The 27,354-nt window shown below is 42.3% G+C and overlaps 1 protein-coding gene across 2 annotated transcripts in view; it reads left to right on the top strand.

The window, feature by feature from the left end:
* The window catches only part of IL1RL1 (interleukin 1 receptor like 1), a 41,704-nt gene extending 17,497 nt beyond the window's left edge, over positions 1-24,207 (top strand). Inside the window, exons 3-12 of one of the 2 annotated variants that reach the window (XM_074945184.1) lie at positions 1,003-1,201; positions 1,531-1,705; positions 1,795-1,963; positions 6,299-6,367; positions 7,250-7,382; positions 7,471-7,628; positions 18,014-18,157; positions 19,803-19,961; positions 22,719-23,069; positions 23,857-24,207. In XM_074945184.1, coding sequence (XP_074801285.1) covers positions 1,003-1,201; positions 1,531-1,705; positions 1,795-1,963; positions 6,299-6,367; positions 7,250-7,382; positions 7,471-7,628; positions 18,014-18,157; positions 19,803-19,961; positions 22,719-23,065 — 1,553 coding nt within the window. In that variant the 3' untranslated portion in view covers positions 23,066-23,069; positions 23,857-24,207. Of the gene's footprint in view, positions 1-1,002; positions 1,202-1,530; positions 1,706-1,794; positions 1,964-6,298; positions 6,368-7,249; positions 7,383-7,470; positions 7,629-18,013; positions 18,158-19,802; positions 19,962-22,718; positions 23,293-23,856 lie in introns of those variants that run through there. The other variant, XM_074945173.1, reaches the window with a different exon arrangement.
* The last annotated feature ends 3,147 nt before the right edge of the window (positions 24,208-27,354 follow it).

Raw genomic sequence — 27,354 nt, 5'->3', positions numbered from 1 at the left:
CTTACTTTTGACTATTTGATTCTGGTATAATTCTGGACTTCCCTCTGTCTCACGTAGTGCTTATTAGTTCTATAAATAACTTATTGCATCATTCATGAAAAGAAAAATTTAGAAGGAATTAAAAATTGAATAGGACTAAATTAACCCCTGTGCTGACTCCAGAAAGTCTGCTGTTGCCAGTGTTCCATAGTTTAACTATGAGAGTAAGAATCAGTGTCCTTATATGTTTGTTACTTCATGGAGCTGCTAATCAATTAACTAAAACCATAAAGCAATCCTATTGTCCACTATAATGTGCTCTGGTAATTTAGTTTCATACCAAATCCAGCCTAAATTCCTTTTTCTAGCTCACAGGAAACATGTTGCACTAACAAATGCAATCTGAACTTGAAGTGAAGCATTTGTAGCAATGGGTATATTGTCTACTCATATGTTAATGAGAAGAGTATGTCACTTTGGATTTGCACTTATGTACTAAAAGCTAGTCCACACCTGAAAACTGCATTAATTCAACTTAAAACTGATTTAGTTAAACCGATGCAACCCCCTGTGTGGTTACTCTTATATCACCTTAAACCTGGTTTATAACAGCTTAGTTTCCACCTGGTGCAACTAACATAAGCCAGGTATAAATTGATATAGGAGTGGCTCCCTCTCCAAGTTGCACCAGTTTAACTAACTCGGTTTAAAATTAGTCAAACAGGTACAGTTTTGAGTGTAGACCCGGTCTAAATTATACCTCAGCATACTGTTCCATGAAGAGTGTCTCAAGATATGATGCATTAATGATCGTACAACAGCATGACTCCTTCTGAAATTTTATTGCATTTTCCGATTAAAAATGTGTAAAATATCGGATACTCACAGGGTGAAATTCTGGCCCCTTTGAAGTCAGTGTCTAAACTCCTATTGACTTTAATGGGGCTAGGATTTTACCCATAGTTTTGCCATGTATTTTTTCTCCAGCCAGGATTGGGAACTTTTTATTTTCTTCTTTTCCAGTTCATGCAATGGAAGACGAAGCTTTGGTTGTAAAGTGTCCCCAAGACTGTCAAAATAGGACCGTTAGATGGTATCACACACAAACTAACCAGCTCATTCCTGCAGAAGAGGGTGGACGGATACATTCCTCTGGGCGATTTCTTTGGTTTCTGCCAACATCAAAAGAGGACTCAGGAAACTACACTTGTGTTACATGCTAGTAAGCAGAACACTGAAAAATGCAAGTTTTAAGGCTATAATAAGCACAGATGTCTGTTTTAGTTAGATGGATAGTTATAATCCCAATCTGTATAATCTCACTTATTTTCATGGTATCCATCTGAATCCCTGAAACTTTTATATGCCAATTGCTATTTTTATGTGGTCATTTCCCCCACATCTTTTAACTGCAAGAGAAATACAGTATCACGTGCATACGTATAAAGCAAAAATAATATTCAGTAGAAATTGTAGGTTATTTCTAGCTAATCCCTAGAAATATTCCACAGCCCTCTGTGTCTGATCGGTTTTTATTTTTATTTTTTTAAGTTATAATTATAAGAAACAGTACACTGTGAGTGTGATGGTGTATCCACACAAGCAAGGAATTTGTTTCCCAAGTCAGATACGTTATCCAAATGATACCGGAACGTTAACTTCTGGAAGAATTGTTTGCCCTACGATTGACAATTATGAGAATGCTACTATTGTCAAGTGGTATAAGGTAAATAAAAACACTAACAACATCAATGAAAATCAGATTATTATTCCAAGTTATGTACAGCCATGTGATGAAAGTGTCTTATTTTTCAGGACTGCAAAGCTCTCCAAGGACCACGTGAAAAATATTTAATGGGAGAGAAGTATCTTTTTATTAAACATCCCCAAAAAACTGACGAAGGACATTATACTTGCCATTTTACCTACACACACAATGCAAATGTATATAATGTATCAGCGACAAGACCCTTTATAGTTAAAGGTAAGATGGTCATATTGCAGCTTAATAAGATAAGGATCACTACCTGCCTTGCTACAACAAAGTGAATTTTGTGTGTATCATTAAAGAGAAAAAGGTTCTTGATGATGAAGCTTGTGACCAGCTGCTTACAACAGATTTTTGTGGGTGGAGAAAGTTGAGATACAGAGCCAGGTTGGGCTCCATCTCATAATAATCTCTTTGCCTTCCAACACTGCCTTGGCCCTGAACTGTGCTTTCTGACCACATTAAATCTCCCAGCAGCAGCCTCTGACAACATTGGCTGTTGGATGTGATGATAAAGTTGCTGTTCTTGGGGCTATTCTGGCTGTGCTCGTTTCTGGAGGCAAGAACTTGCTTCCTTGGTTCCCTCAGTGGAGTGCCACAAGGTTCCATTCTGTCCCCTTTGCTGTTTGGTGAGTATATGACAGACAACTCAGACAAGATTGAGGTGATGAATATGAACAGAGGGAAACGTTTTGAGTTTTGTTGATGTGTTTTGAATTTAGTAGATGCATGAGACTTCATTATTTTGAAAGTGTATGGGCCTCTCATGAGACAGGAGTGGAATTTGGGGTACACTTTTGATTGCTGTCTTATCAAGGGGGCCCAGTGTTGTGACCATGGTCAAGGACAGAGCTGACTGGACAACAATTCCATTTTGCAGCCACATTTGAGGTTTTGAATTTGTTTTGGTTTTGATCCTCATTGGAATGTGGCGTGATTTTTTTTTCCTTCTTCCTCTGAAGCATAAGAGATGGCCACAGCTGAGGGTGGGACACTGGAGAGGGAGGACAGGTGCTCTGAGATGGTACCAAGCATTCTCTCCTCTCTCAGGTGCTTGGCTGGTGGGTCTTGCTCACATGCTCAAGGTCTAACTGATTGTTATATGTAGGGTCTGAAAGAATTTCCCCCCAGGTCAGCATGGCAGCACAAATGGGCAGATTGTTTCTTCAGTACCAGGCCTGGTTCACTTGCAATGATCATCGGGCATATCTCACTTAACTAACTCCCTGCAACTGCACTGGTGCACCTCAGTCCCTCGTGTTTTCTGATTATGACACACAATCATTTAGAGAGTCGAGGTAGGTAAGGTAATATATTTTATTGGACCAACTTCTGTTGGTGAGAGAGACCAGCTTTTGAGCCACACAGAGCTCTTCTTCAGGTCTGGGAAAGGTACTCCCAGCTTCAGCAAAATGCAAGGTGGAACAGATTGTTTAGCATAAGTAGTTAGCACCTATTCTGAGGGACCATTCCAGGTACATTCACTACATACCCACAATCCTTTAGGGGGTAGCAAGGCCCCAGATGGTCCCGGTGCAAGAATAGATTAGGGACCCCTTCCTAATTCTGAAATCTAAAATTTTGCTTACTTTTATCTTCTTGGAAAATCAAAACATATCCAACTTATCCATGAATACACAAACACAATATGCAGACTATGTCTACACATTTTTGCAAGCTATCTACACTTTATTTACATATTTGTACAGAGTTTTTACTTGTAGTACAGTGCTAAATTTTATAGTGCAGGAGCCCTGCAGAGATGATCTCATGTTGGTAGTTCTTGTGTGTGATGTCACCGTAAGATACAGCACCCATATTTTAAACCTAACATTTTACCAGTAAATAGAGGCTAATGGAAGATCTGTGCAAGAACAATTCTGAGACTTCCCACATTAGTAATAAATACACATATTGTATCAACATAAACCACACATAACTCAGTTTTGATATGCCAAAATTTAAACTAACAAACCACACCCAGAGCAGGCATGCAGTTAGTCAAAAAGCCCAAGAGCTTTAGTCAATATTGTGTTACTCCAGATTCAAGCTGGTGCACCTCTACTGGAACTAAAGGAATGGAGTTATTATGCTTCTATCAAAGGGGAGGAATGCAATGGGGAATTAAGCCCCAAATCCTTCACCCACAATTTTGCCAAGGAAACACTTGGCAATTTGCACACGAAGAGCATTTGCTTTGCATTTGCCAGTCACACAGCTGTGCATTAAATGCAAGTAAGTGTTATCACCAATTTCCAGACCACTCCTGAAAATGTGGTCTCTGCGTCCCAGAAACCAAACACCAGGATCCATGCTGCCATTCAGTTAGAAAACCAAAGCCTAGTGTAACAACAACTGCCTCTTCAGCACTTTTCAAAGTTCACGATTCCTACTCCATTTTCCATTACTGTCTAAGTAAGGCCCTTAAGGTATAGCTGTTTCCATACAATAAAAATGTTACCTGACCTAGATAAAAAGTTATCTTCCACCAATATCTGTAACATCTTCTATGGACTTCTAAGATACACTCACTAGTCAGATAAGGTTTGATCCTATCCCAGATGGGGCAAGATTTACTGGTATGCTTCAGCTACTTTCGGGCTGCTCCAGAAACCCAGTTTAGCTGGCTGATCAAACCAGGTTGACGATGGTTTTCCATTGTCAAAATGTTGCACAGGAGCTGGAGTGCACCAGTGAATTTAGCCTAGTTAGGAGAAACACACATTCTAACAGTGAAAACCGATTAATTCTGATCAGGGCTCGCTCCTCATCTCCCCCCTGAAATCTCTTCCCCAGCCTCCTCAGCCTCCACCCCCTGAGGCAGGGGTGCCCAATCCCCTGAAACCCTTCCCCTGGACCTGCTCAGCTCATCCACAGTGGGAACCTCCACACCCCGCTCCCATCCCAGCCTGCACCCTCTGCCTGGCCCCCAGCAACCTCCAGTCTGCTCTCCCATACCTTCCCGGTTGAGCTTCTCACTGTTGAAGTAGCCACCACTGTGGCCTCTGCCAGGGCAGCAGGCCCTATGGGGGATGGGCACTGAGCAGCAGGTGTGGACAGGGTGCAATGTGAAGCTTCAGCAGTGCTCGCAGTGCCACCAGGATTAGCTCCAAGCTGCTCAGCATCTGAGCCATGGCCACAGCTGCAATCTTACCCACACTGGGGATGGGGAGCCCATGGGGAGGAGGTGGGAATGCTTCTCGAGTGACCCAGCTGGGGGCTGCTTACTACTCCTCAGAGTCCCCACCAGCTGGTAGTCAGCTGCCTAATCTGCCTATGTGTAGACTGTGGCATAACTACAATGGTGCCTAAGGTAATGGGCCCCCACAACCTTAAGGGCCCTAGCACGACTGCACCACATGCATCATTGTAGCTAAACCACTGCTTGAGGGCTTAGTGTGCTGATTTAATTCTGGTTGTTGGGCTTGGTGTAGGGGTGGCTGGGTGGCGTTGGTGGCCTGTGATATACAGGAGGTCAGACTAGATCGGCATGGCCAACCTGTGGCTCCGGAGCCACATGCGGCTCTTCAGAAGTTAACATGCGGCTCCTTGTATAGGCACCGACTCCGCGGCTGGAGCTACAGGCACCAACTTTCCAATGTGCTGGGGGGTGCTCACTGCTCAACTCCTGGCTCTGCCACAGGCCCTGCCCCCATTGCACCCCTTCCCGCCCCGTCTCCCTCCCCCCCAAAGCCTCCTGCACACCACAAAACAGCTGATTGGGAAGTGTGGGGAGGGAGGGGGAGGCATTGATTGGCGGGACTGCCAGTGGGCAGGAGGCTCTGAGAGTGAGAAGGTAGGGGAAGCTGATAGGGTGGTGGGGCTGCTGACCTATTACTGTGGCTCTTTAGCAATGTACATTGGTAAATTCTGGCTCCTTCTCAGGCTCAGGTTGGCCACCCCTGGGCTAGATGATCTTTGGCCTTAAACTCTGTGAAAGCTGGAGTCAGGGATATGCAGCTGTACACAGGTTGTGCCTGCACACTGGAAAATGTGGACCTATAAATATGTCAGTAGCATTATTCCTGGATACCTGAATTGCCAACTACCCCAAAGGACAAGTGCCATCACTGCTAAAAGGTCAAGGAAAAGGAATCTACCAAGCTGAAGTGATGGGCAATGGTCCCTTGCTCAACTGCCTGAGGGAATTCCCCATCCTGTCTTTAAAAAAGATTTAAATGTTACTAAAGAGCGATGTAAACAGGTGAGAAAACATGATAGTGCATAACTAATTTTTCTTCTCCACCAACTAGCTAAAGCAACATGCTTTAGAAAGATACTCTTTCTTCTTTCCCCTTGTTTATGAGTATTGATGTAAAAATGCAACACAAATTAATAAACAACCTTTGCATTTTATACAAATATGCAGATTTTCCAAAGGATGTTGTCTTGGGAGTAAAATCAGATAATTCTAGTAAATATATGGACCACTGGTGTTCTGGTGTTAGCTTGCATTTCTGCCTCTGAAGTGCTAAAAGGTTAGCATGGCAAACTAGAATGATAATGTGGTAAGGCTGTCTAACACTTGCTTTCCTTTTACCTTAATTTCAGTATGCCCTTCCCCTATACCTCCCCGAATTCAATATCCAACAGACAATGCTGTAATAAAAGTGGAGTGTGGTATGTATCAACTTCTTATCTTAATAATTTTTAAATGACGTTCTGCTGTGGGTTGCCTAACTCGGGATTGATACCAATATTATTGATAGAATTCTTCACCTTGAGGTTACTAGACTTCCATAGTGACAGAAAGTTATTTCCATTTAGTGGGTTATTTGGGCATTAATTAACACTCTTGGGGCCATTCTCAGGAGAGAGGCCAAGGAAAGATCATGTAAACTGAGCTCTCATCTCACTACTAGACATATTGCTTCCTAATCATAGTTTGGGTGCACAGGGCAGAGTGTGAGGATAGATTGCGTTGCCTTCTGTGCTAAAGGATTTCATTTTCCCAGGTTGTCAGTTTAGCACCTTTTGTGCAGAGCAGCGGGTTCTGTCTGGGTTCTCTGCTCAGTGTCCCCATTTGGTTCCCTTGTTTTAAACCTATGATCTACACTCCTATTCCTGCTCCCCCACCCCGCTATTATTTGTCCCCTGGATTTAGTTGATCCCAGTTCCTGTGGCTGCTCCCTTGATTAAGGGGATGGACCTTTAGTTCGAGGTGGTTCTGTCCACCTTTCCAGGACATCAGACAGACCTTTTGCAAGCACTTTAATTTACTTAAAGAAATAAAATATTCTAAACTCTTTGCTATAATGAATCTATAATTCCCTATTTGCAGGAATGTTAGAATTCCTCTCTCTCCCTTGCACATTACCAGTTTATGCCATGAAGTGTAAGATTTGTTAACCTTATTTTCAGCCTTGCCAACACAAACTTGCACAGATATAATTAAATCAGTTTTAATTCTTCCATTATTTGGTGCAAGTCAGTACAACTCTTATTTTGGAATTTTGCTTGTGTCAAGGATTATTTACAAAATTCCCACTGACTTTTGTTTAGGTTCTCCTGTGGACATTAGCTGTAGAGCCCTTCTGGGGATTGGGAAGCAAAATATAGCCGTTGTTACGTGGGAGGTTAATGAAATCAAAGCTGAAGATCTCGATACTTCAAGGTTTCGTGAAGACCGTCAATTGTAAGCACAGCATCATGTGAAATAATTTTCATATTTTGCAAGCTGTGTCTATCCATTAACAACTAACAGTAACAACTTTCTCTACTAGTTTTATGGGACGTGATTGGGAATACTATGGAGAGTCCATTTTAAATATTGAGGAAGTAAAGGAAGAGGATTTTCTGTCGAATTTCACATGTGTAGCACTAAATGAAATAGAACATGTAAAGCTCACGGTGACATTACAGCTCAAAGTGCCTTGTAAGGGTAAGGTACCTTTCAATTTTCATACAGTTTGAAGAATCAGAAACATGTGGTTGTTTGTTTCAGTTGGCACAAGTAAAATAAAAAAGTACCATCCCTCCCACTGCCACCCGACATGGTCAAACTGTACAACGTATATATACTATACAACTATATATTCACATGCTATAATATGGAGAGTTTTGTTGGTGGACTTGTGGAGATCTGATCTTGAAACTTTAGGATAAAATCCTGGCAAAATTCCCATTGACTTTGCTAGGGTCAGGATTTCACCCTCAGAGTTTAGTGTTCTGAGGTAGGGGTTCTCAACCTTTTCTTTCTGAGCCCCCCCCCGCAACATACTATAAAAACTCCCAAGGCCTATTTATGCCACAATAACTGCTTTTCTGCATATAAAAGCCGGGGCCAGCATTAGGGGGTAGCAAGCAGGGTAATTGCCTGGGGCCCCATGCCACAGGGCCTCCCACGAAGCTACTTTGCTCAGGCTTTGCGTCAGCCCTGGGTGGTGGGGCTCAGGGCCCCAGGCTTCAGCCCCATGCTGTGGGGCTTTGGCTTTCTGCCCTGGACCCTAGCGAGCCTAACACTGTCCCTGCTTGGTGGACCCCCTGAAACCTGCTTGTGGTCCCCACAGAGGGCCCCGGACCCCTGGTTGACAACCACTGCTCTGAGGGATAGGATGCTGCTCAGTGTAAGTGTGGAGTGTTGCATGTATAGTGTAAATGAGAGGTTCAAAATGACATGCAGGGGATCCAATTCTGTGTTCATGAGCATGTCGCTGCCAAATCACTGCTTCCTTGTGGCGAAATTAACCTGCCTTGAATCTATGCAAAGCAACCACTTGCCCATGTGCTTAGCACAACAGCCCCGTGCAGCCTGCCATGCACCACAGAAGGACCCCAGGATCTAGATCTGAGTCACAGATCAGTGGGCGGCATAGCTCTGACACGAGTCTCCGTTTCTCTTATCAGCAGTGTTCAACTACTCTTTTTATCGCTTTTTGAAAAGAAACTATTGCTGCTAGTGCAGGACAAAGTCAGGAAACACAAAATCTTTAAGATCTTAAAAAAAGAAGTTGAAGGTTGAGCTGCCAGTTCTTGTAGAGTCAAAGGACTGCCCTTTCCCTCTATGCTCTTCTAGTCAGGTTCTTATGTCACCCTCATCACTGCGCACCTTCCAGAAGTGAAGTAAGCAATGTGACTCGCATTCTCTCCCCAAGGGAGAATTGTGTGCGCAGTGGTTTGTTTTGGTAGGGTGTTACTTTGGGGGTGATTGTTTTTTTCATGTACAGGCTGCTCAACGTGTATGTGAGAGAAGGCAGGTTGAAAAAGTGCACCATGCACTTGGAGCAGACGACCGTGAAGTTTGGGATGGTCCTTCGCTCCTGGGGGAGTTTGTTCCCCAGTCTCAGACCAGCTCCTAGGAAAGTTCTATGTCCTGAACTTGATGAGCTTGAAACTTTTATAACAGAAAGTTCCATTGTGCCTGAGGAGCAGAGCTTTTAATTATGGTCTCCATTCCAGAGCTTTGGGTGGTCTTTCAGGTTACATCTACATTACACATCACTGGCGGCGACATTTAGAGTATGCGTAGCTGCACATCGCATTGAATAGCACACCATATCCACACTATGGCGTGTAGCTACATATGTCAGTGAAAGGCTCTGGTAGAGGGGAGGCAGCAGGAAAAGCCTTTCGCAGCTCCGCACTACAAGAACCTTTCACTGCAGTGAGGCACCTCCCCCCGCCAGAGCCTTTCTCCGCTGCCGGAGTTTTTCCCTGTGGTGGGGCAAAGGCTCTGGCAGTGGGGCACTGTCAGAGATTTTCCCTGCTGCCTGGAGTCTTTCCTTGTGGCATGGAACTGCTGGAGCCTTTCTCCACTGCTGGACCCCATACCCACTGCTGGAGTATTTTCCTGGGTTGGAGAAGGGCTCCAGAAGTGGGGAGGCCGTGGGCACTACACAGCTAAAAATAGCAGTGTAGATGGGGAGGCATGGGTTGAGGAAGTAGACAGCTGTGTAGGGTATGCATTCAGGTTCATACCCACAGCCTTCAGGTCTGTCTTTACTCACCTAAGCTGTGCCTCACCATCTACACTGCTATTTATACCTGTGCTCTGGGGACTATGCGTGTATGTACACTACACCGCACCAGAAGAAGAGTGCAGTGTAGACACACCCTTAGATATGCTAAGCGCAGGGCACTGAGTGCCTTGGAGATCGGACCTTGGCCTTGACTTGATAATCTCTGGGAAGCAGCATAAAGAACGGGTTTGATATGCTCACAGTATCCCGTGTTGCTGAGGGGATGTACTTCACCGTCACTGGCGTTTCCAAAGGGCTGATGGCTTCATCCTCAGATATATTGCATTGCAGTAGTCCAAGACATACGGTGATGAAGCCTTGTATAACTGAGGCAAGGCCATCGTTCATCAGGATGGGATGGAATCTCCTAGCCATCCAGAGATGGTAGGAAGTGTTACTCAGAGATGCTGCTGTGTGTGAGCTCAGCGTCAGTGAGGAATTCACTCCTAAGCTATGGACTGAATTGACCTCTTGTGGGTGTGTACCTTCAATCAAAGGAAAGTAAAGCCAGTGTGGCAGCCCCTGCAGTAATGTTGCTAGTCATAGGTATGGTAATATATGTCTCTTGTTGTGGTTCATATACAACTGGATGACGGAAACAATGACTAGCTGTGTATCTGACTTTCACTGTAAGAACAATTTTTGTCTCTCTGAATTCTGGGCAATGTAATCATTAAGTATGTGGTCCTTGCTGTAGACAAATCCTATTTTGTTTTTATCCATAGGTCATCAATAATAGTTTACGAAGGGCTCTTGAATGTGCCCACTTTGCTGCTGCCAGTGTGTGTGATGTCTGTCCCCCTCTGTCTATTGCTGCTAATGCCAAGATCCCTACTTCTGTCATTCTTGACTGCTGGTACCATCTCCAGGAGTGCTTATCCTCTGCTGTAGCTGCCTCCCCTCCTTCCTAGCATGGCAATAACCGTGCAATAAAAGTCATGTAAAATGTCTCCCTTGTTGTTTTTTTCTGAAACAGGCATACTTTTAAACAAATCCAATATCATCCTCCTTCACCATTTTCTTCCACTGTCCACAACACAGTGCAGGCCTCCCAGTGCCCTCTGCTACCCCATTGTTAAAGGCTCTTCCGCTCAGTCCCCTTCTGCCAGTGACGTGCCTCCAACATTTTCACAAGGAGCCCCCATTATTTTTATTTGTATCACAGGAGTCCTGAGAGGTTCCATGGAGGATTAGAGCCTCATTGTGCTAGGTGCTGTACAAACACATAGAGACTGTCCCTGCCTCAGAGAACTTACAGTCAAGATGGAAAGAAGTGCTATTTTACAAAAGGAGAACTGAGGTATAGAGGGATTAAATGACTTGCCCAAAGTCACACAGGAAGTCTGTGGCAGAGCTGGAATTGAGCCCAGATCTCCTGGGTCCCAGTCAATTGCCTTAACTACAAGACTATCCTTAAATACAATGTCCCTCTTAATTTGTATCAGCGGGTGGAAGGGTGACAAAGGGGTGAGGGTTGTGCTCACAAGCAGGAGTGAGGAGGGATTGGGAAATCTATTCTTCCAGCCCCTCCTCCTCACTCCTCCCCCCAGGTAAAACAGAAGTGCTTTCTCATTATCACTGCCAAGGAAGGAGGTGACACCTCTTGGCAAACATGCTTAGATTAAGTTCATTTCAGTGGAAATGTTTGCATTTCCTTCCCTCGGAATATACACAATGTATGTAGATTTGAAGTATATGTGAAGATCTGTAGGAGGGTCTGGGGTGTCTGTCCCAAAGATTTTTCCTTTTTAGTTTGTTTAGTGACTGGGGCACGGTGCAACCCAGTGCCTTCCAAAGGTAATACATCAGCCTTTCAGACACGTCTTATGTCACCAAAGATCCTTGCATACTGCTGATGCTATACATAATAGTATTACAAATATCATAAAATCATGTAAAGAGAGACAAGGTGACCAACTTCTGTTGGTGTGAGAGACAATCTTTTGAACTTACACAGAAATTGGTCCAGTAAAACATATTACCCCACCCATCTTGTCTCTAATATCCTGGGACCAACACAGCTACAACAACATTACATACATAAAACCATGCAGTCAGCTCTATGTGGGATGATTTGGAAGTATCCAGAAGGGGGTGAACTCTTTCAGTGGCAGGGAAATTGCTCATACAGTCCTTCCACTTTAGTACCAGAATTTTAATGAGGAGCTCCTGGGAATCTCAAGAGTCCCTTCAACCACCTCTCTGCCTCTTACCCCTTTCCACCCCCGCCGCGCCTTCACCACCATCTGCCTCTACTTATGTGGTGTGGATCTTCCAATGTACACTGTATCTTCTACCACTACTACTCCTCTGAGTGACTCTTCCTCCCAAGCTAGCCGTCCCCTTCCATCACTATCTCTAATCCACCCCATACACACTGTTCTTTCTCCCACGTGAATATTGCTCCCTTCCTCCATCCCACTCTCTCCTACTTTCTCCTACTTCCTTTTCCCCACAAACAGAAGACTCCTTTCTCATGCAATCAGCAGGCCCAAACACTCCTAATACAAACACCAAGTCTATCCCATACTCCACATTCACGGTTTGTTCCTGATATCTTCTGATTCCTCCTCTCTCAAGCCCAGGTCATGGAAAAGACATTCCTGATGTCTCCTGACCCCTTTTCACAGGAACAACAGGCTGCTGCACTGCCTCCAGATGCTCCCATCTTCCTCTCCTTTGTCCCAGAGAGGGCGATCACCACATCCTCAGGATTCCCTCTGGCAGTATCTGACTGTCAGAAGCTGGGAGTGGATGACAGGGGTTGGATCACTCAGTCCTTGACTGTTTTGTTCGTTCCCTTTGAAGCATCTGGCATTGGCCACTGTCAGAAGACAGGATATTGGGCTAGACAGACCATTGTTCTGACCCAGTGTGGCCGTTCTTATGTTCTCCCCATTCCAAGACAAGCCATCTCTGATTTCCTCTGAGGTCAATTTACAGACATGTTTTATCTGGTCAAAATGTCTGTTTATGGAGTGTTGGTCTCTGAGCACCTACAATGGCAGGTTATTCCTCACATCTCTTAATCCCCTTTTCCTGCTCCTCTTCCCCAGTTAGGCCAATCTCAGTATCTCTTCCTATTCACTGACTGGGTGCCTGAATACCTCTTAATTCTGCCCTTTCTCTTCACAGACTGGGTGCCTCTGGCATCTCTCTGTCCCTCACGCCCATTCAGAGATGTTCCACCCTGGACATTTCTGGCTCTACCTTCATAGACAGTCCTCAGTGATATCTTCCATTTCTCCCTTCATCTTGATCTGGTGTCTTCTCATCCTCATTCACAGATAGGCCCATAATGTGGGGAAAAAAATCTTTTCCTCTGTGCACTTTCTGCTATAGAAAATATTTACTTCTCTAGACACAAAAATCATGCTGAGTGGAGGTGGGCCTACTTCCAGAACACCAGATTCATTTTTTCTCAAATTCTTGGGAAAGTTCAGGACTGAATCTGGCACTCAGGTTTATCTCTGGAAGATAGATTTGGATGTGAATTGCAGACATGGATCCAAACTTTGCTACTTGGATCTCTTTCTAATTTTGAGGCAAAAGCCACTATAAAATATCTTCTGGCTGGTTTCTAACATGCTGTCCCTCTCCAGTCCCCTGTTCTGTCTTCTTATTGCCTCCTGTCTCCAAGTGTTGTTTTGTAAAGAGCCAGCAATGCCATGTTCCCACAGCTTTTAGCTGTTACTTAAAAAAGCCCAACAACAACAAAAAGCTAATAATGTGCTGTTTTTAGGAGGATGAAGTAAAGTAATAATTCAGTAACCAGAAACACCTGAATCGCCTTGTACAAGGTCTTCACAAGTACCCTGCCCAGAAATTGCACGGAACTCAGTTTATCTCTCCCAGAAAGACAAGGGGCTGAATCAGCCCTGTTGAGAATTGAACCCATAGTTCCAGGAAGCCCAATGTGGAGATTTCTGTCTGATGCATATAAACTTCATAAACACAGGAAGTTTATGACCTTTTTAACAGTTCTTGTGTATCCAGCACAAATACAGATGTCAACAGCTCCTTATAAGGCTCCTGTATTTGCTGAACTGGGATGATAGGGCCCATTTTTTTTTATTAGCTGTCTTTTAGACATTTAGATCTCAGGGCAGAACAGTCTTTATATGTGTATATAATATTGTTTATATTATATCTTTATGTATTGTTGACTAATGAGAAGGATTGTTGCCATTGGATGCCTGATTGCTTCATGTCCCTTGTACCCAGGAGGAATCCTAAAATCAAAATCAGGAGTGTAGCATCCATATCAGATTTCTCTAAATCCCAGCCCTATTGGGACAAGGGATGGCGTATTTTCAGCCTCTTTATTTTTCTGGCTTTTGAATGTTTTTTTCTCAAGAGCTCATGCTTTTATGTTGCCTCCCTGCTCTAACTGGCCTCTTAGTGCATTGTCTCTCTCTGGCTCACGTTCTTCTGAAGAAACCATGAAACTGTAAATCAGAATAAAACAAGCTCTTCCATTTCAAATGTTTCCTTTTAGCTAATTAATTCAGAGCCAAATCCAGATCCAGCGGCCTACCAACTCTGCCCCAGGCTGTGGAGCTGCTCCAGGAAGGCTATGTCAGCCTAATCGCTGTATCAGTCTGTGTCAGATATTTATTCTCACGATCCCGCCAAATCCCTGGGCGGCAGTTAGGATGGAAAAGCCTACCTATATTTTTCTCCTGCCTACCACCCCCATGCACTGCCATAGAGCCAGGACTCCATGACATGCAGATGAGGTACATCCAGTTCTGCTCCATGAAGCAGGGGGCTAGATTTGCTCTACAAAAACACATTATAAATGTAACTGTGCCTTGGGAAATGACAGTGTTTCTTCCATCATTTTTTAAAATGTACATTAGTCTGGGTGGGGTGAAAGCGAATCCCTAAGCCTCAGTCCTCCAAAGGGTGCCAGGTGGATGGATCCCTGTGCCCACATGGAGCCCCATTGATTGCTGTGGTGCTCTGCCTGTGCAAAGCTTTTTGAAGAATCAGGTACTTAGTACTGGCGAGATACAATATAGTCAATTTGCTGCATGAAGATGATGTTAGATTTAAGTACAAATAAAACTTGACAGTGATGTAAATTAGCCAGTGAATGTTTGTCTTAATGAAAAATGGTGGATCATAAATCACATTGGAAACTATTTTAAAATATTTGGAACTAGAAAATGGTTTAACAATATCTGTCTGTGTTATTATTTTATTATTTTGGTAGAAATATATCTGTGCTGGAAACTTGTATACCAAGGGCTAAATCTTCAATCTTTACTGAGCTAGCACTCCTTTTTCAGTGCAATCAGAATGCTGCCTAACTAAGATTGGAAAGACTTTGATCCTAAGTTATGGCCCAATGTCCTTGGAGAAGGCTAAGATGCTTTACTTAAATTTGCCTTGGCTATAGCTTAAAATGTAACACAAGGGCATAGGCTCATGAAAGAGAAAGCAAGAAAATAGTTTTTGTTTATAGAATTTAAACAAATAATTGTTTTTGTTTTTTTTAATTTGTGAGTGAACTTGATTTTCATGAAAGAGGGTTAGCATTCTAAGGTTTAAAATGACAAAAAGAAACAAACAGTGGATGCCTTTAAAATCTTGACGTTTACCTCTCACAGTGATTAAATGTATTGTGGTATTTGCAATACTCCCTCTCTAAGTAATGGTACTATTACATATACTATGGTAATGCACAGATAAATACAGTAATGTTCTATGACAATTAAGAAAAGCAAATTATTTGATACTTAAATGTGAAAACTCCTAAAAAGCCCTGGGATATGAATGTGGGGGAAAAAGATCTCAGAGTCAATAGTTCAATAGTTAGATGTGTTATAAGTGAGTCAGGTAGTGCTGCCTATTATTAACGGAGCTCAGTGCTTCCCATTTCACTGGCTTATAACTGTCACTCGTTAACCATTTAGGCTGAAATTTCATGCCAAGTTTCTCCCCCTGGCTGATTTGCAGGGTGAGGGGGAATTTCAGCCCAAATGGTTTTTCCATTTCCGAAAATGAGGTTAGGAGAAAATACATGGTTTTGACCATGCTGAAAATTTTGGTGACCTTTTCTTTGAGAAGTTCTAATGCCCCATGCTTTGGAGCAAGAAACTGAAATTTGGCATATGGTGGCCTTTGTGTCAGGGATGATGTGCCTTTTGCTGTTCCTGTGACAATCTTCCCAAATTTGACCAAGTTATAAGCCTTAGAAAAAATTGCAGTTTGCATATGCTCAGTAGAGACTTGCTAGAGCTTTGCAGCTAAATTCCTCACAGATTCAGTCCATACTGGGCATACTTGAGCATTGGACTGAGCAGAACTTTCCCTTCAATTGAAGCTGTAGCCTTCTGCGGCTTGGCCAGGGCTGGATCCAGGCACCTGAACTTAGGGGCTGCTCTAGCTATAGGCAAACTGGGCAGCTGCCTAGGGTGGCAGATTTAGTTTGGCCACCCCTCTGTCATGCCAGAGGCATGGCTGGGCCAAATTTGAGTGGCTTGCAACCCCATGCTTCAGGGCAGAGTGTCACTCACTGAAATTTGGCTCAGTTGCCCTTCTATCATGACAGAAGGGCAGCTGGCCCAAATCTGCAGCCCTATGCTCACAAGGAGGGCAGCAGCACACTGAAATTTTGCCAGGGCGGCAGATTGTCTTTAGCAGCCTCTTACTGAACTGAGAGCAGGAAAATCGTTAAAGTAACGTTATTAAGGTTGCAAAGTCGAGCACTCAAAAGTTAGGAAATGCCAGAATTAAGGTTGCCTGCACAGCCTTAATCCAGCCCCTTGTTCAGGTGTATTATTAAATAGTCTTTAATTACATGATCACATACTGTTTTTTCTATAGGACCCCTGCCTCTTTCAGTGCACAGGTTGGACCTACTCTATCTAGTAAAGAAGACTGTTGTTTGTGAGACCCCTGCCTCAATTCTTGCAGATTTTGGAAGGTGTGCAGTGAATGAGGCAGGGGACTGCAGGAGGAAAAAGGAGTGTGTCTTAGTTAATTCTGCCACAAAGTTCCTATGTGACATTAGGCAAGTCACGTAAACCGAACCTTTCACGGCTGGTCATTAAGTGTGTGTTCCTTGTTTTCTGGGTACTTGACTTCAGACCTTGAGGTCTGATTTGCAGAAGTGCTGAGCACTCTCAGCGGCAACTGAAAAGTTAGTGGTAGATATGTTTTCAGCTATTTCAACAGCTTCACATACAGTGGCTAATACACGTGAACAAAATAGACACTGTGATGTGAGAGAAATTTTCCTTCTGCCTCATTTTGTGTCACAGGAGTAACTGCTAATGTATAGATCAGTGTTTCTCAAACTGTGGGTGGGGACCCCACACTGGATCGTGACCGCATTTTAGGGTTGCCAACTTTGATTGGATGAATTCCTGAAGGTTTCATCACACGACATTATCTTTAATTAAAGATTAATCTTTAATTCCTGGAGACTCCAGGACAATCCTGGAGGGTTGGCAACCCGACTCCTTTTTAATGGGGTCTCCAGCATGGGCGTTGGACTTGCTGGGGCCTGGGGCTGAAGCCAAACCCCGAGGGCTTCAGTCCTGGGTGGTGCGGCTCAGGTTACAGGCCCCCTGCCTGGGGCTGAAGCCTTTGGGCTTTGGCTTTGGTTTCCTCCTCACCCAGGACGGTGAGGCTCAGGCAGGCTCAGGATTCGGTCCCCCTCCGGGGTTGTATAGTAATTTTTGTTGTCAGAAGGGGGTCAAGGTGCAATGAAGTTTGAGAACCCCTGGCTAGATGTAGTTCAGCATTGTTATTCTGCTTGTATTGAGGGGAGATATAGCAAAAAATACATTAATCTAAGGCAGGATCTCTCTTAGCACAGCTGCTGTCTCCTCATCCCACACTCCCCACCCCATGTCCCCTGATGTCACCTGATGGGGGTGGGGCTGATGGTGAGGTCCTCTCTGCACAGCAGCTACAATCACCCCACCCCCTGACCTCACCTCTGATGGGAAAGGGCAAATGTTGTGGGCCTTCTTAGTATGGTAGCTGCTTTATACCTTGGAGATAACCTATAAACCTCACCCAGCCTGAAATGACGTATGGAAGGCAGGCCAGTGCAGGGAGTCCCCTCAATGCAGTGACTGTAACACCCCCACCACACATTCCCTGACATAACCTCCATGAATGGAGCTGAAGGTGGGGTCTTGTGGACCCATCAACTACTGCTCACTGGGGGAGGTTCTTTTAATCCTTTACTCCTTAAGATCCTATCTGGGGTGTGTGTGAGAGCCAGAAGACGGGGCCCAGCTATTAGCATCTTTAATGTTAATACTATCTTTTTTCTTTTTCTTGGCAGGAGATAATCACAGCACCTACACAACGATAGGGATTCTTGTTTTGTTAGTTATAATAGCCCTCTTGCTCATACTTTACCAGTTTTTCCAAACTGATATTGTCCTACTGTGTCGGGGGATATTTAAACCCTACAAAACCCAGGATGGTGAGTAAGAATTATGCAAAAGATGCGGGGGGGGGGGTGGGGAAGTGTATATTGTTCTGAAATGACTTAATTACATAACTGTTTATTGCATCCATGCACTGATTCTCCACTCTGTTACCCCTTGTGAAGTCATTTATACCCAGGCAACATAAGGGTAAAGTGGTAACATTCTGATCTTGCAGTGTTGCATAATCACTTTGCACAAGTGTGAATGGCCACCTAATTGGCAAGGCAGTGGAGAACCAGGCCCTTTATAAAATATGAAGGCTGTTTTCTAAGTTTAGTATGGGTGTGTGTGTGTATATTTTGACGTACAAATACTAACCTCGAGGTCAGTTTCATCTAGATAGGATCCCTAACCATCTGCAGTCCCTGTGTAAAGTCCTTTCTTCTCATGGGCTTTGTGTAAGTGCTATTAATGTATTATGCAAAAAATCACTTCAACCCAAAGAAAATTCTTGTTTGATACTCTAGAGGGACAGTGCAAATTTGCAAATATGATATATAAGGCTATCAATATTAATTGTTGTAAGAGTGCCCAGAGCATACAATGGGCACCTGTTAATAGAAGAACAGCTTTTTATAAATCAAAGCAAAAATATATACATAAAAAATAGACAGGTAACTGTTTTTTAAAAGGTTCTTTTGAGAAGGCACTTTTTATTTAACAGGTAATGTAAGTGAAGAACTTCAGGATATAGGCATTGCTGCTCTATAGCAAAACATAATGAAAATTAGTGTAAAACCAACCTGTTAATATGCACTGAGTTAATTCTGGCAAATCTTCATTTATTGCATGCTCCTTCTTTTCTACCGAACTTTATTTTACTTAAGGGAATTCACTTTTCTTTTGCATGGCACCTTCCTTTATATCCCAAAGCACCATACAGAGTTCATTAGTACATTTACAGTTGGGAGACTTAAAATGGAAAAAGAAAATGGAGGAAACAGAGTCCCTGTTTAGGAGGAAGTCAAAGGAGGAAAGACTAGTCCAGGAAAGGAAGTAGATGTCAGATTGAGGAGATGGCAACAAACCAAACATGGTTAAGATTAGAGGGGAGAAGGAGATGAAGGGAGAGATGTTTGAAGGAGATGAAGGGCATAATAGAAACAATGAGAATTTGAACTAGGCCTTGCCTGTGATTACAACGCCATATCTTGAGTGAACAGGACCTTCACACAGATACATGGAGGTATCATGGGAGTGAGGGGTAATTTCCACAAGCAGAAATGTACTGTCTGCTCCCAGCATGTCAAAGGATGTTACTGGTTTATGATGCCACCGAAGGAACAAATGCTGAAAATTATATTGGCTTCATGCTGACATGTGTTGGTTTGTTTAATTCTTACTATATGACCAGTCTGGATCATTGAACTTAGGGAGACAGTCCTTAGTGCTGTAAATTTCCACATGTGCTTCAGTGTTTGCAGGACTGGATCCCAAATCATGACAATGCATAATGGTAAAACGTCAACGATATTCTTTAGTTTACAAATACCCATATGTTGATTTACAGGCTTCTGCTTAACAGAAAGGTCTAATTAAATCTATTTCCAAAGATTAATTTTTCTTTTCTAACTCTTGAAATAACCACTTTTCATCCACACTAACAGCAATGTGCTTTCCCCTTGTTTCAACTTGCAGATGGGAAGATATACGATGCATATGTTATCTATCCCAAAAATCGCACTAATGAAGCTAATTTTGTGGAATATTTTGTTCACCAGATTTTGCCAGATGTTCTAGAAAATAAACACGGATATAAACTGTGTATTTTTGGGCGAGACATGTTGCCGGGGGAAGGTAAGGATCAAAAGCTATTTTGCAGTGAATGACTTGTGGTTTGGGGGCGGATTGTGATCCTAGCTATTAGCCCACCCTGGGGCGTAAGGAGTCTCTTTATGCTCTTGTGCAGGTTACTCACTTTGTGGGCAGCAGTGTGTGAGAGTAGCCTCTGTGGAGCTGCTACTCTCCCTCTGAACAAGTGGGTGACAAGCACATGGGCAGAGCCAGAGGATGTAGCTTTTGCTGGCTGGTGTGCCAGGGACTGTAATCTGCAGATTAGAGGCACAAATTATTTATCACCTTTCTGAAGAAACGGGGAACCATGAACTAGATTTTGACTTTATTTTAGTTGTGTCTACATTGGAGCTAGAGGTATAATTTCCAGTTTGGGCAGACATACTCTCACTAGTTCTGATTGCGCTCGTGTGCTAAAAATAGCAGTGTAGCCATTGCTGCATAGGCGGCAGGATGAGCTGCCTAGAGTGCAAACCTGGGGTCTCGGATGGGATTATACTTGAGTTGGCTAACCTGTCCTGGTGCTTATGCCACAGCAGCTACACTTCTATTTTTAGCACTCTAGATCAATCACAGCTTGTGCAGGTTTGTCAGCCAAACCAGAAATTATACCACCAGTTCTAGTGTAGATGTACCCAAAGGCACAATCTGGTTCATGGTCTGCTTGTGGGACAGTGTATCTACGCACTGCCTCACAAGCAGACTCAGGACTTGTGGCAAAGCCACAGCTAAGCCCAATGTGAGCAGCTTTACAAGAAACTGAAAAGGGAAAAAGCACAGACTAACAGTTTAGGATTCAATCCTGCTGCTCTTTCTCATAATTGTATGCACACTGATGTTCCCCGAGGGATAACTTGCATGAGTAGGGTAGCAGGATCTGGCTATAAATCACTAATCAAATACTCATTGGCCATGTAATAAAGGACTGATGTAATCACTAGTCTTCGGAAAACTTTGAGTTAAGACTCCAGTTGATTTCCGTCCCTTCATCATTGGCACTCTCTATCATTGAAATACAGCTGCATAGGAAAAGTCAAATGCCATGACTAGATTTATAACAAGGATTGGATAATTGTTGGCTGTTAATCTTAGACAGATATGGTTGATAAAATAAGGGCAATAAAATCTCACTCTATAAGGCATTTTCTGTAGGGATGGTGAAGAAATTATTTATCCAAGTCAGTATACTGTTGATAATTGGTCAAATGCATAGGGAGTGCCATAGGGTGTCTGGCCCCTTTTAAAAGGCTGTATGGAAAGATGAACTTCTAGAAGGGGCCAGAAAAAGAACAGTGGGAAGCTGTTTGAAAACCCTTCAGGAAAGAAGGTAGGCCCAGAGAGGGCAGAGATTCAAATAGGAAAAAGCAAAACAAAAAAAGAGCACACCTCTCCTGTGATTAGAGAACATTATTTTCAGTTGACTGTTGGGAAGGAAACTGAGGACTGCATCCCAGAAAAGGTAATTGAGTGGCTGAAGAACCAGGTGTGGAGAAGTAGGAGAGAACAAAGGTCTGCTTTAAAGATGATGGATTGAGTTATCTCTAATGTTAATAAATAAATCAGCAGTGGGGTTATTTAACAGAAAAAAGGTTTCTGTGCAGTAATTGAAGAGAACTTGAAGAGAAGCATAGTCATGACTGGACCAGTAGGTCCATATTTGGCCAGCTGAGGGCACATGTGGATGACACCAGCCGATGATAGGAGGATATTGTCTTCCTGTGAAATGTCAAATATTGATCTCTGATAATAGCAGGATCCTGGACTTTGTGAATCGATGATCAAATCGGGTTTGACAAATCCTATGTCCCAAAATGAAATTTCAACTCTCAGATCTACAGTAGTATGACACCTAGTTTAGCTGTGATTTTGTTAATAAAAAATACAGCTATTGCATGTGTGCCTTAGGATTTGCGTATGTTTGTAGACTAGACAGCATGCTTCTTGCACTAATATGGATTTGTCTGTGTTCATTTTGTCAACCCAATTCTGATAATATTCACAAAAGGCCACACCATATCCTTGAACTCTGTACACAACTTCTACTGAAATTGCACATACAGAAAACTGCACACACAGATTAGGAGCAAAGTATGGCTCTATGTGTGTGTACAGGATCATTTACCATTTTTTTTCTTTCTTCATAAAACTGGATCATATTGTTCCATCTATTTTTAAACAGAATTTCCCATAGATAGTGAAGAGTTCTGCATAGAAATGACTGGTATGATCAGGATCACATATCCAATGCTGCAACATCCTTGTATCATTCCCAGAATCCCAGGAGTAAGTAGCAAAGGAGTGAGAGCCTATTGATCTGACTGTACCATATGTCGGCATTCCCAAAAAGAAATACATGAGAGGCTGGCTATATGCAGTTCAGAGCTGCATATAGCCAGCCAGTTCTCCATGGGAATCAGTTTGAGAACCTCTGATATAATTCTCAGTTCTCCATTGAATTTGACCTTAGGTTTTCAAAACTATGTAAAGCACCAAAATTAGAAATGCACTGTAAATAGTGGGCACCAATAGTTAAGAATCCTCAGTGTATGAAGGTTTCAGATAAGGAGAGCATTCGAAATAAAACCCTTGATTACTGTGTGCTTTTCAGCTTCTATTCATAATGAGAGACTAATTCAGATTAATGTGAGACAAAGGTTATTTTCAATGAAAATATACCTTGAGCGGAGAGGTCTGGACACAGCGGAGTCCGTAAAAGAAATCTCGCATCTTGTGATTTATTTATTTTTTGCACATTATTAGATGAAGCCAATGCATTTGAAATGAGAATACAGAAGAGCAGGAGACTGATCATCATTCTAACACCTCAGCTAATTCAGTATGAGGAATTTGGTTATGAACACCAGATTGCCTTATACAGTGCCCTCATTCAGAACAACATAAAGGTGATCCTCCTTGAAATGGAGACAATTGGGAACTATGAGGGCTTGCAAGAATCCCTCAGGCACATCATCAAGCAGCAAGGTACCATAAAATGGAAAGAGAAGCACCAAGAATGCCCACATGCATCCAACTCTAAATTCTGGAAACTTGTGAGGTACCATATGCCACTGAGACACAAGCCTTCGCAACTCAACCATGCTGTGTAAATAGGTAGTTTTCTTAAATACTGTTACTTTGTCTGTTTGAATTGTCTGCTCCTGTTTGCTTTCTGTAAATTTCAGGGGTATCTAGTGAGTAGTATATAGATCCTTCTTACTCTACATAAAAGTTAAAAGAATGGTAACAAACTAAAATCCTCTTCCTTACTCCATCATTTTGTGAAGTAATCATGTTATCTAACTGATGGTTCCTCTAGTTTTTGTCCCCTAAACTCTCCTCCTTGTCTTCTCATCTCACTACGTCATATCTACAACTGGTTCTGATTCTGGGTTCTACTATTTTTGTGGCACTCCATTGACTTGTGTCTGATAGCAGGATTAGAAGCTTAGTTTGTAAACTCTTCAGCTCAGGGACTGGGACTCTTCTGGTTTTGGGAGGCTCCTACAACACAATGAGATGCCATTATAAATAAAATTATAACAACATGCTAATAATAATTAAGAAATGATTTAGATGCTGCTGCTTATGTATTTTTGAATGCTTGGTATAAAAATTTGAAATGTGAATAAAAATACATTCTTTATATAGATAGTGAATTTATTATCTCTGTAGTGTCAAAAAAGAAATGAAAATATCACTCCAGTGTACTTTCATTGCACTGTAAACATTTTTTAAATTAAAATTTTAAAGCTAAATTTACAGAAAGATGATTTTAATGAAAATTGCTACATTTTCAAAATAATCAACAAAATTGATTGTGAAGCTTTAAATACTGTGGCTGTGCTTGATATTGGATTCTGAAGTAAAATGGGATATTTTGTGTGCTTGATTGTTTCAGGTATCTTTTTCTCTTAGGTTTATGAGAGTTTGCAAGAATAATTCCAGATTCTGGTCCAGCAAGATCTTGTAAAACGCAGAGAAGAATCTGTGGGTTTCCTTATTTGAAAAGAAAGCAATGACTTCTATCAGCTCTTGCAAGAAGATAGGGGCCTCTTACGTGTGTCTTTGCATGTGAACATGGGAAAGAGCTAGCTATGCAGAAAATAAGAGAGAAATTCTTACAAGTGATTGAAAAAGCATGTGTGTTATAAGGTTCCTAACAGAAGAGTCTGAAAGTCCAGGTTTTTTTTTTCTGCATTGATAAGAAGGGTTTTCTTGTGTGAATGGGTTTTCTTGAATGGTCAGAATGTTGGAAAGACAGCACACTTGTTTCTATCTATAAATAATAGTTTACTTGCTTTTTCAAGTAGAGCTTATTGAAAATTCACCATTGGTTTCCAGGTGGTTTTTTTGTTTGTTTGTTTTGTTTGTTTTTGACAAAAAGTCTAAATTTTCAGCTATTTTGGTGAAATTTTTTGGTGGAAATTTTTTCCATGACCAGCTATATTTGACAATATAGTTGACATTAATTTGCCTCAGTGAAAATGAACAAATTCAGCCTGTCTGTAGATCAGATTTCTTCTGAGTTTGTGCCTGTTTGATTGGATCCCTGGCAAATTTACCTTTACCCTTTACTTTAATATCTATTTCCAAATAGAGAATCTGCTGTGCCTTGTAAAAAGATAAACTAACTCCTGCCCCAGATATCTGTCATGTATGTATCCCAAAGTATGTGTTTCATCAGAATATTCAGAAAGGTGTGTTGGGAAAAAAAAAAGAAATATTCATCTCAGAACTGATCAGTTTTTCAGTTTGTAATGAAGAGGAGTCACAGCCCCACCCTAGTGGGTGAGTGGAATTGTTAAATAGAAGTCAGTGTTAGATTGCAGTCAGCTTAACATACATTTAATAGAAGTAAATACAGCGGGTCAGTTTCTCAGCTTGTGTAAACTGGAATGGTGTATTGAAGTCAATGGAGGTACACTGACTGAGGATCTGCACTGAGGATCTGAGAGAGCAGACAGGGCTTTTGAGGTACTAGGTCCACTAGCTCAATAAAGAATAAAATACCCCTTGCAAAAGAAAAGTCGTTTGCCTCCAAGGCATGGAAGTTATATGATGTGATACAACTAGTTGTGCCTTCTCATCTTTGGATATGATACATCTCACAAGGGTGTGCTCCAGCTGAAGCAACAACAGAAGGTAGAGATGGAGAAATGAGGAGCGACATACTGGCCCTGTTGAAGTTAACGGTAAAATTCCCATTGATTTCAGTGGAGCCAGAGTTTCACCCGAGATACCTGCTAACATGAACCGAGTTGGTTTCGTAACCTGTGTACTACAATTTACGCTGTGTATCCTTTACATGTATTTAATGTGTATAAACCCTTGTACAAACATGTTAAACACCCGAGGCCTGATTTACCACTGCAGTACTCCAGCTTTATACAGTTGTAACTCCACTGAGCCAGATTCACTGGTATGGTTGCGATGCTTTGCATTGCTGAGTAGCACAAAGCAGCCACAGCATATCAATGGATCTGGCCATTGATTTCACTTGAATTATGTCAGTAAAACTGCAGTAATGCAATGGTAAATCAGGCACATTTTCTGATGTGTATTTTTCTATATGCCACATATTTGTCATGATCTAAAAACTATAAATTTGGTACCATAAAGTTACAGCTTACTTTAATTCACATCACTGTGGACTCTGTTGTGCAGTGATTGACTACCAAAGGAACTGTTTTCTATGCTGAAGGTAAGTGTAACAGGTAAATATCATTTGTGTGGTAATAGCATCTCTATTTCTCAGCCTTGGGAAAAGTTTCATTTTGAAGATAATGTAGTCAGAGACTTTTTATAGAAGAGTTAATATACAAAGGGAATTGTATGTCGCTGATCCATTCATATGTTGAAAAAGTTAAACTCTTGTGATAGGCCCATTCAAGCAAAATGTTACCAACTCGTGTAATATTTGCTGGCTTTCTTAAAGCCTAGGCCTTGGGGAATCATTTTCTTTTGTGATAATCTCAGCTTTTATTTATTAATTTTGTAAAAAGTAAGTTTCTAGCCCATCTAGTTGTGGAGAAAAGCTCAAAAAATGAACCTTAAAGGGTCAGAAAGCAGAAGGCAAATAAAAAGAACCCATAATTTATTATTTGTTTAAAATCTCATGGTTATTAAGCCACTGTCATGAGTTGGGGGCCTGGTTTTAGAACACCTGGGGCTGGCAATATTGCAACAGACCTTTAACATGAGTTAATGCCTACTTGAGACTGAGAAATGACTGGATGCAGAGATGGGAGGATAGACTAACCGAATATTGCAGGCTAAAGGCAAAGAACTGTTTTTTCCTGTGGTCATGACTCTAGGATGTGTTGTTATTTAACACAGAAGTTGTTTTGCAACTAAGTTCTCACGTTCCAGTTTTAAAAGTTAGCCCTTCTGCTTAGATAGAAAAGAATCTTGAATAGAAAAGAAAAAAATGGTGTGAAAACTCATTTAAAGCAAATAACGTCCACCAGATGTTTAATCAGGTGACCATGGCTGTCTCAATGTGGCACATTTTTCAGTCTCAGTTTGATTTTCATGATGATCAGATCATGTTGCAGTCCTGAAGAGTGGATTATTTGCTATAGTCAGGTTGCTTTTCTGTTATAAGGCAGTTGTGTTCTCTGTGGACTCAGAACATTGGACTTGATTCTTCTCTGACACTAGTGTAAATGAGAACTCACTGTGAGATCAAAATCAGGACTATTAATGCAGCCAAGGGTCAGATCTGTGGTCAGTTGTGTGGGGTGTGACAGGCCATTACTGCTATGCATGATAAGTAGGAGAGCCAGACTGAGGCTCTGGATGATATCACAGACCCAGGCACACTACTAACCACCTTGTACCTATTGTCGTGTGTTTCTCCTGATGGGGCACCCATCCATGCATAGATTCAGCATCAAGCACATGCTCCTGCTTTGGCTCATTCTTCCCTCAGTGCAGTCCATCAGTGAACTAGCCTGTCACCACCACTCAACGTCTCCTGCAGACTAAGGACTTGTTTGTAGGTAGAGTTAGAGCATGGCAAGCTGGGTTGTAAATCTACAGCACTCCAGAAGGCTGCACAGTAACTGTCCCTGTGGACAGTTACTGTGCAGTAAAAATTCCCTAGTGCACTTTGAGTTACTCTGATTTGAAACAGCAGTATGCAAAGCACACTAGAGAGCTTTTAGTGCTCAGCAGCAAGGTCCATGTGGCAGTTAGTGCGTGGCACCTTGGAGTACTGTAGATTTACACCCCAGGATGCCATGTGCTAACTTGCTGTATGGACATGCCCTAAGCCAGTCCTTCCCTACCATGTGACACATCCTGGTAACCCACCAAGAACCTGTACCTATGCCTTTCCTTAGCCCCCATGTACCTCTGTTTCTCAGGCCATGCCAAAGCACCCAATCCCTTCTCT

Source organism: Natator depressus, chromosome 1, assembly GCF_965152275.1.
Source record: "Natator depressus isolate rNatDep1 chromosome 1, rNatDep2.hap1, whole genome shotgun sequence".
In the NCBI taxonomy this organism is placed as follows: domain Eukaryota; kingdom Metazoa; phylum Chordata; order Testudines; family Cheloniidae; genus Natator; species Natator depressus.
Note: the sequence above shows the minus strand (reverse complement) of the source record. Positions and strands in the feature narration are given on the sequence as shown.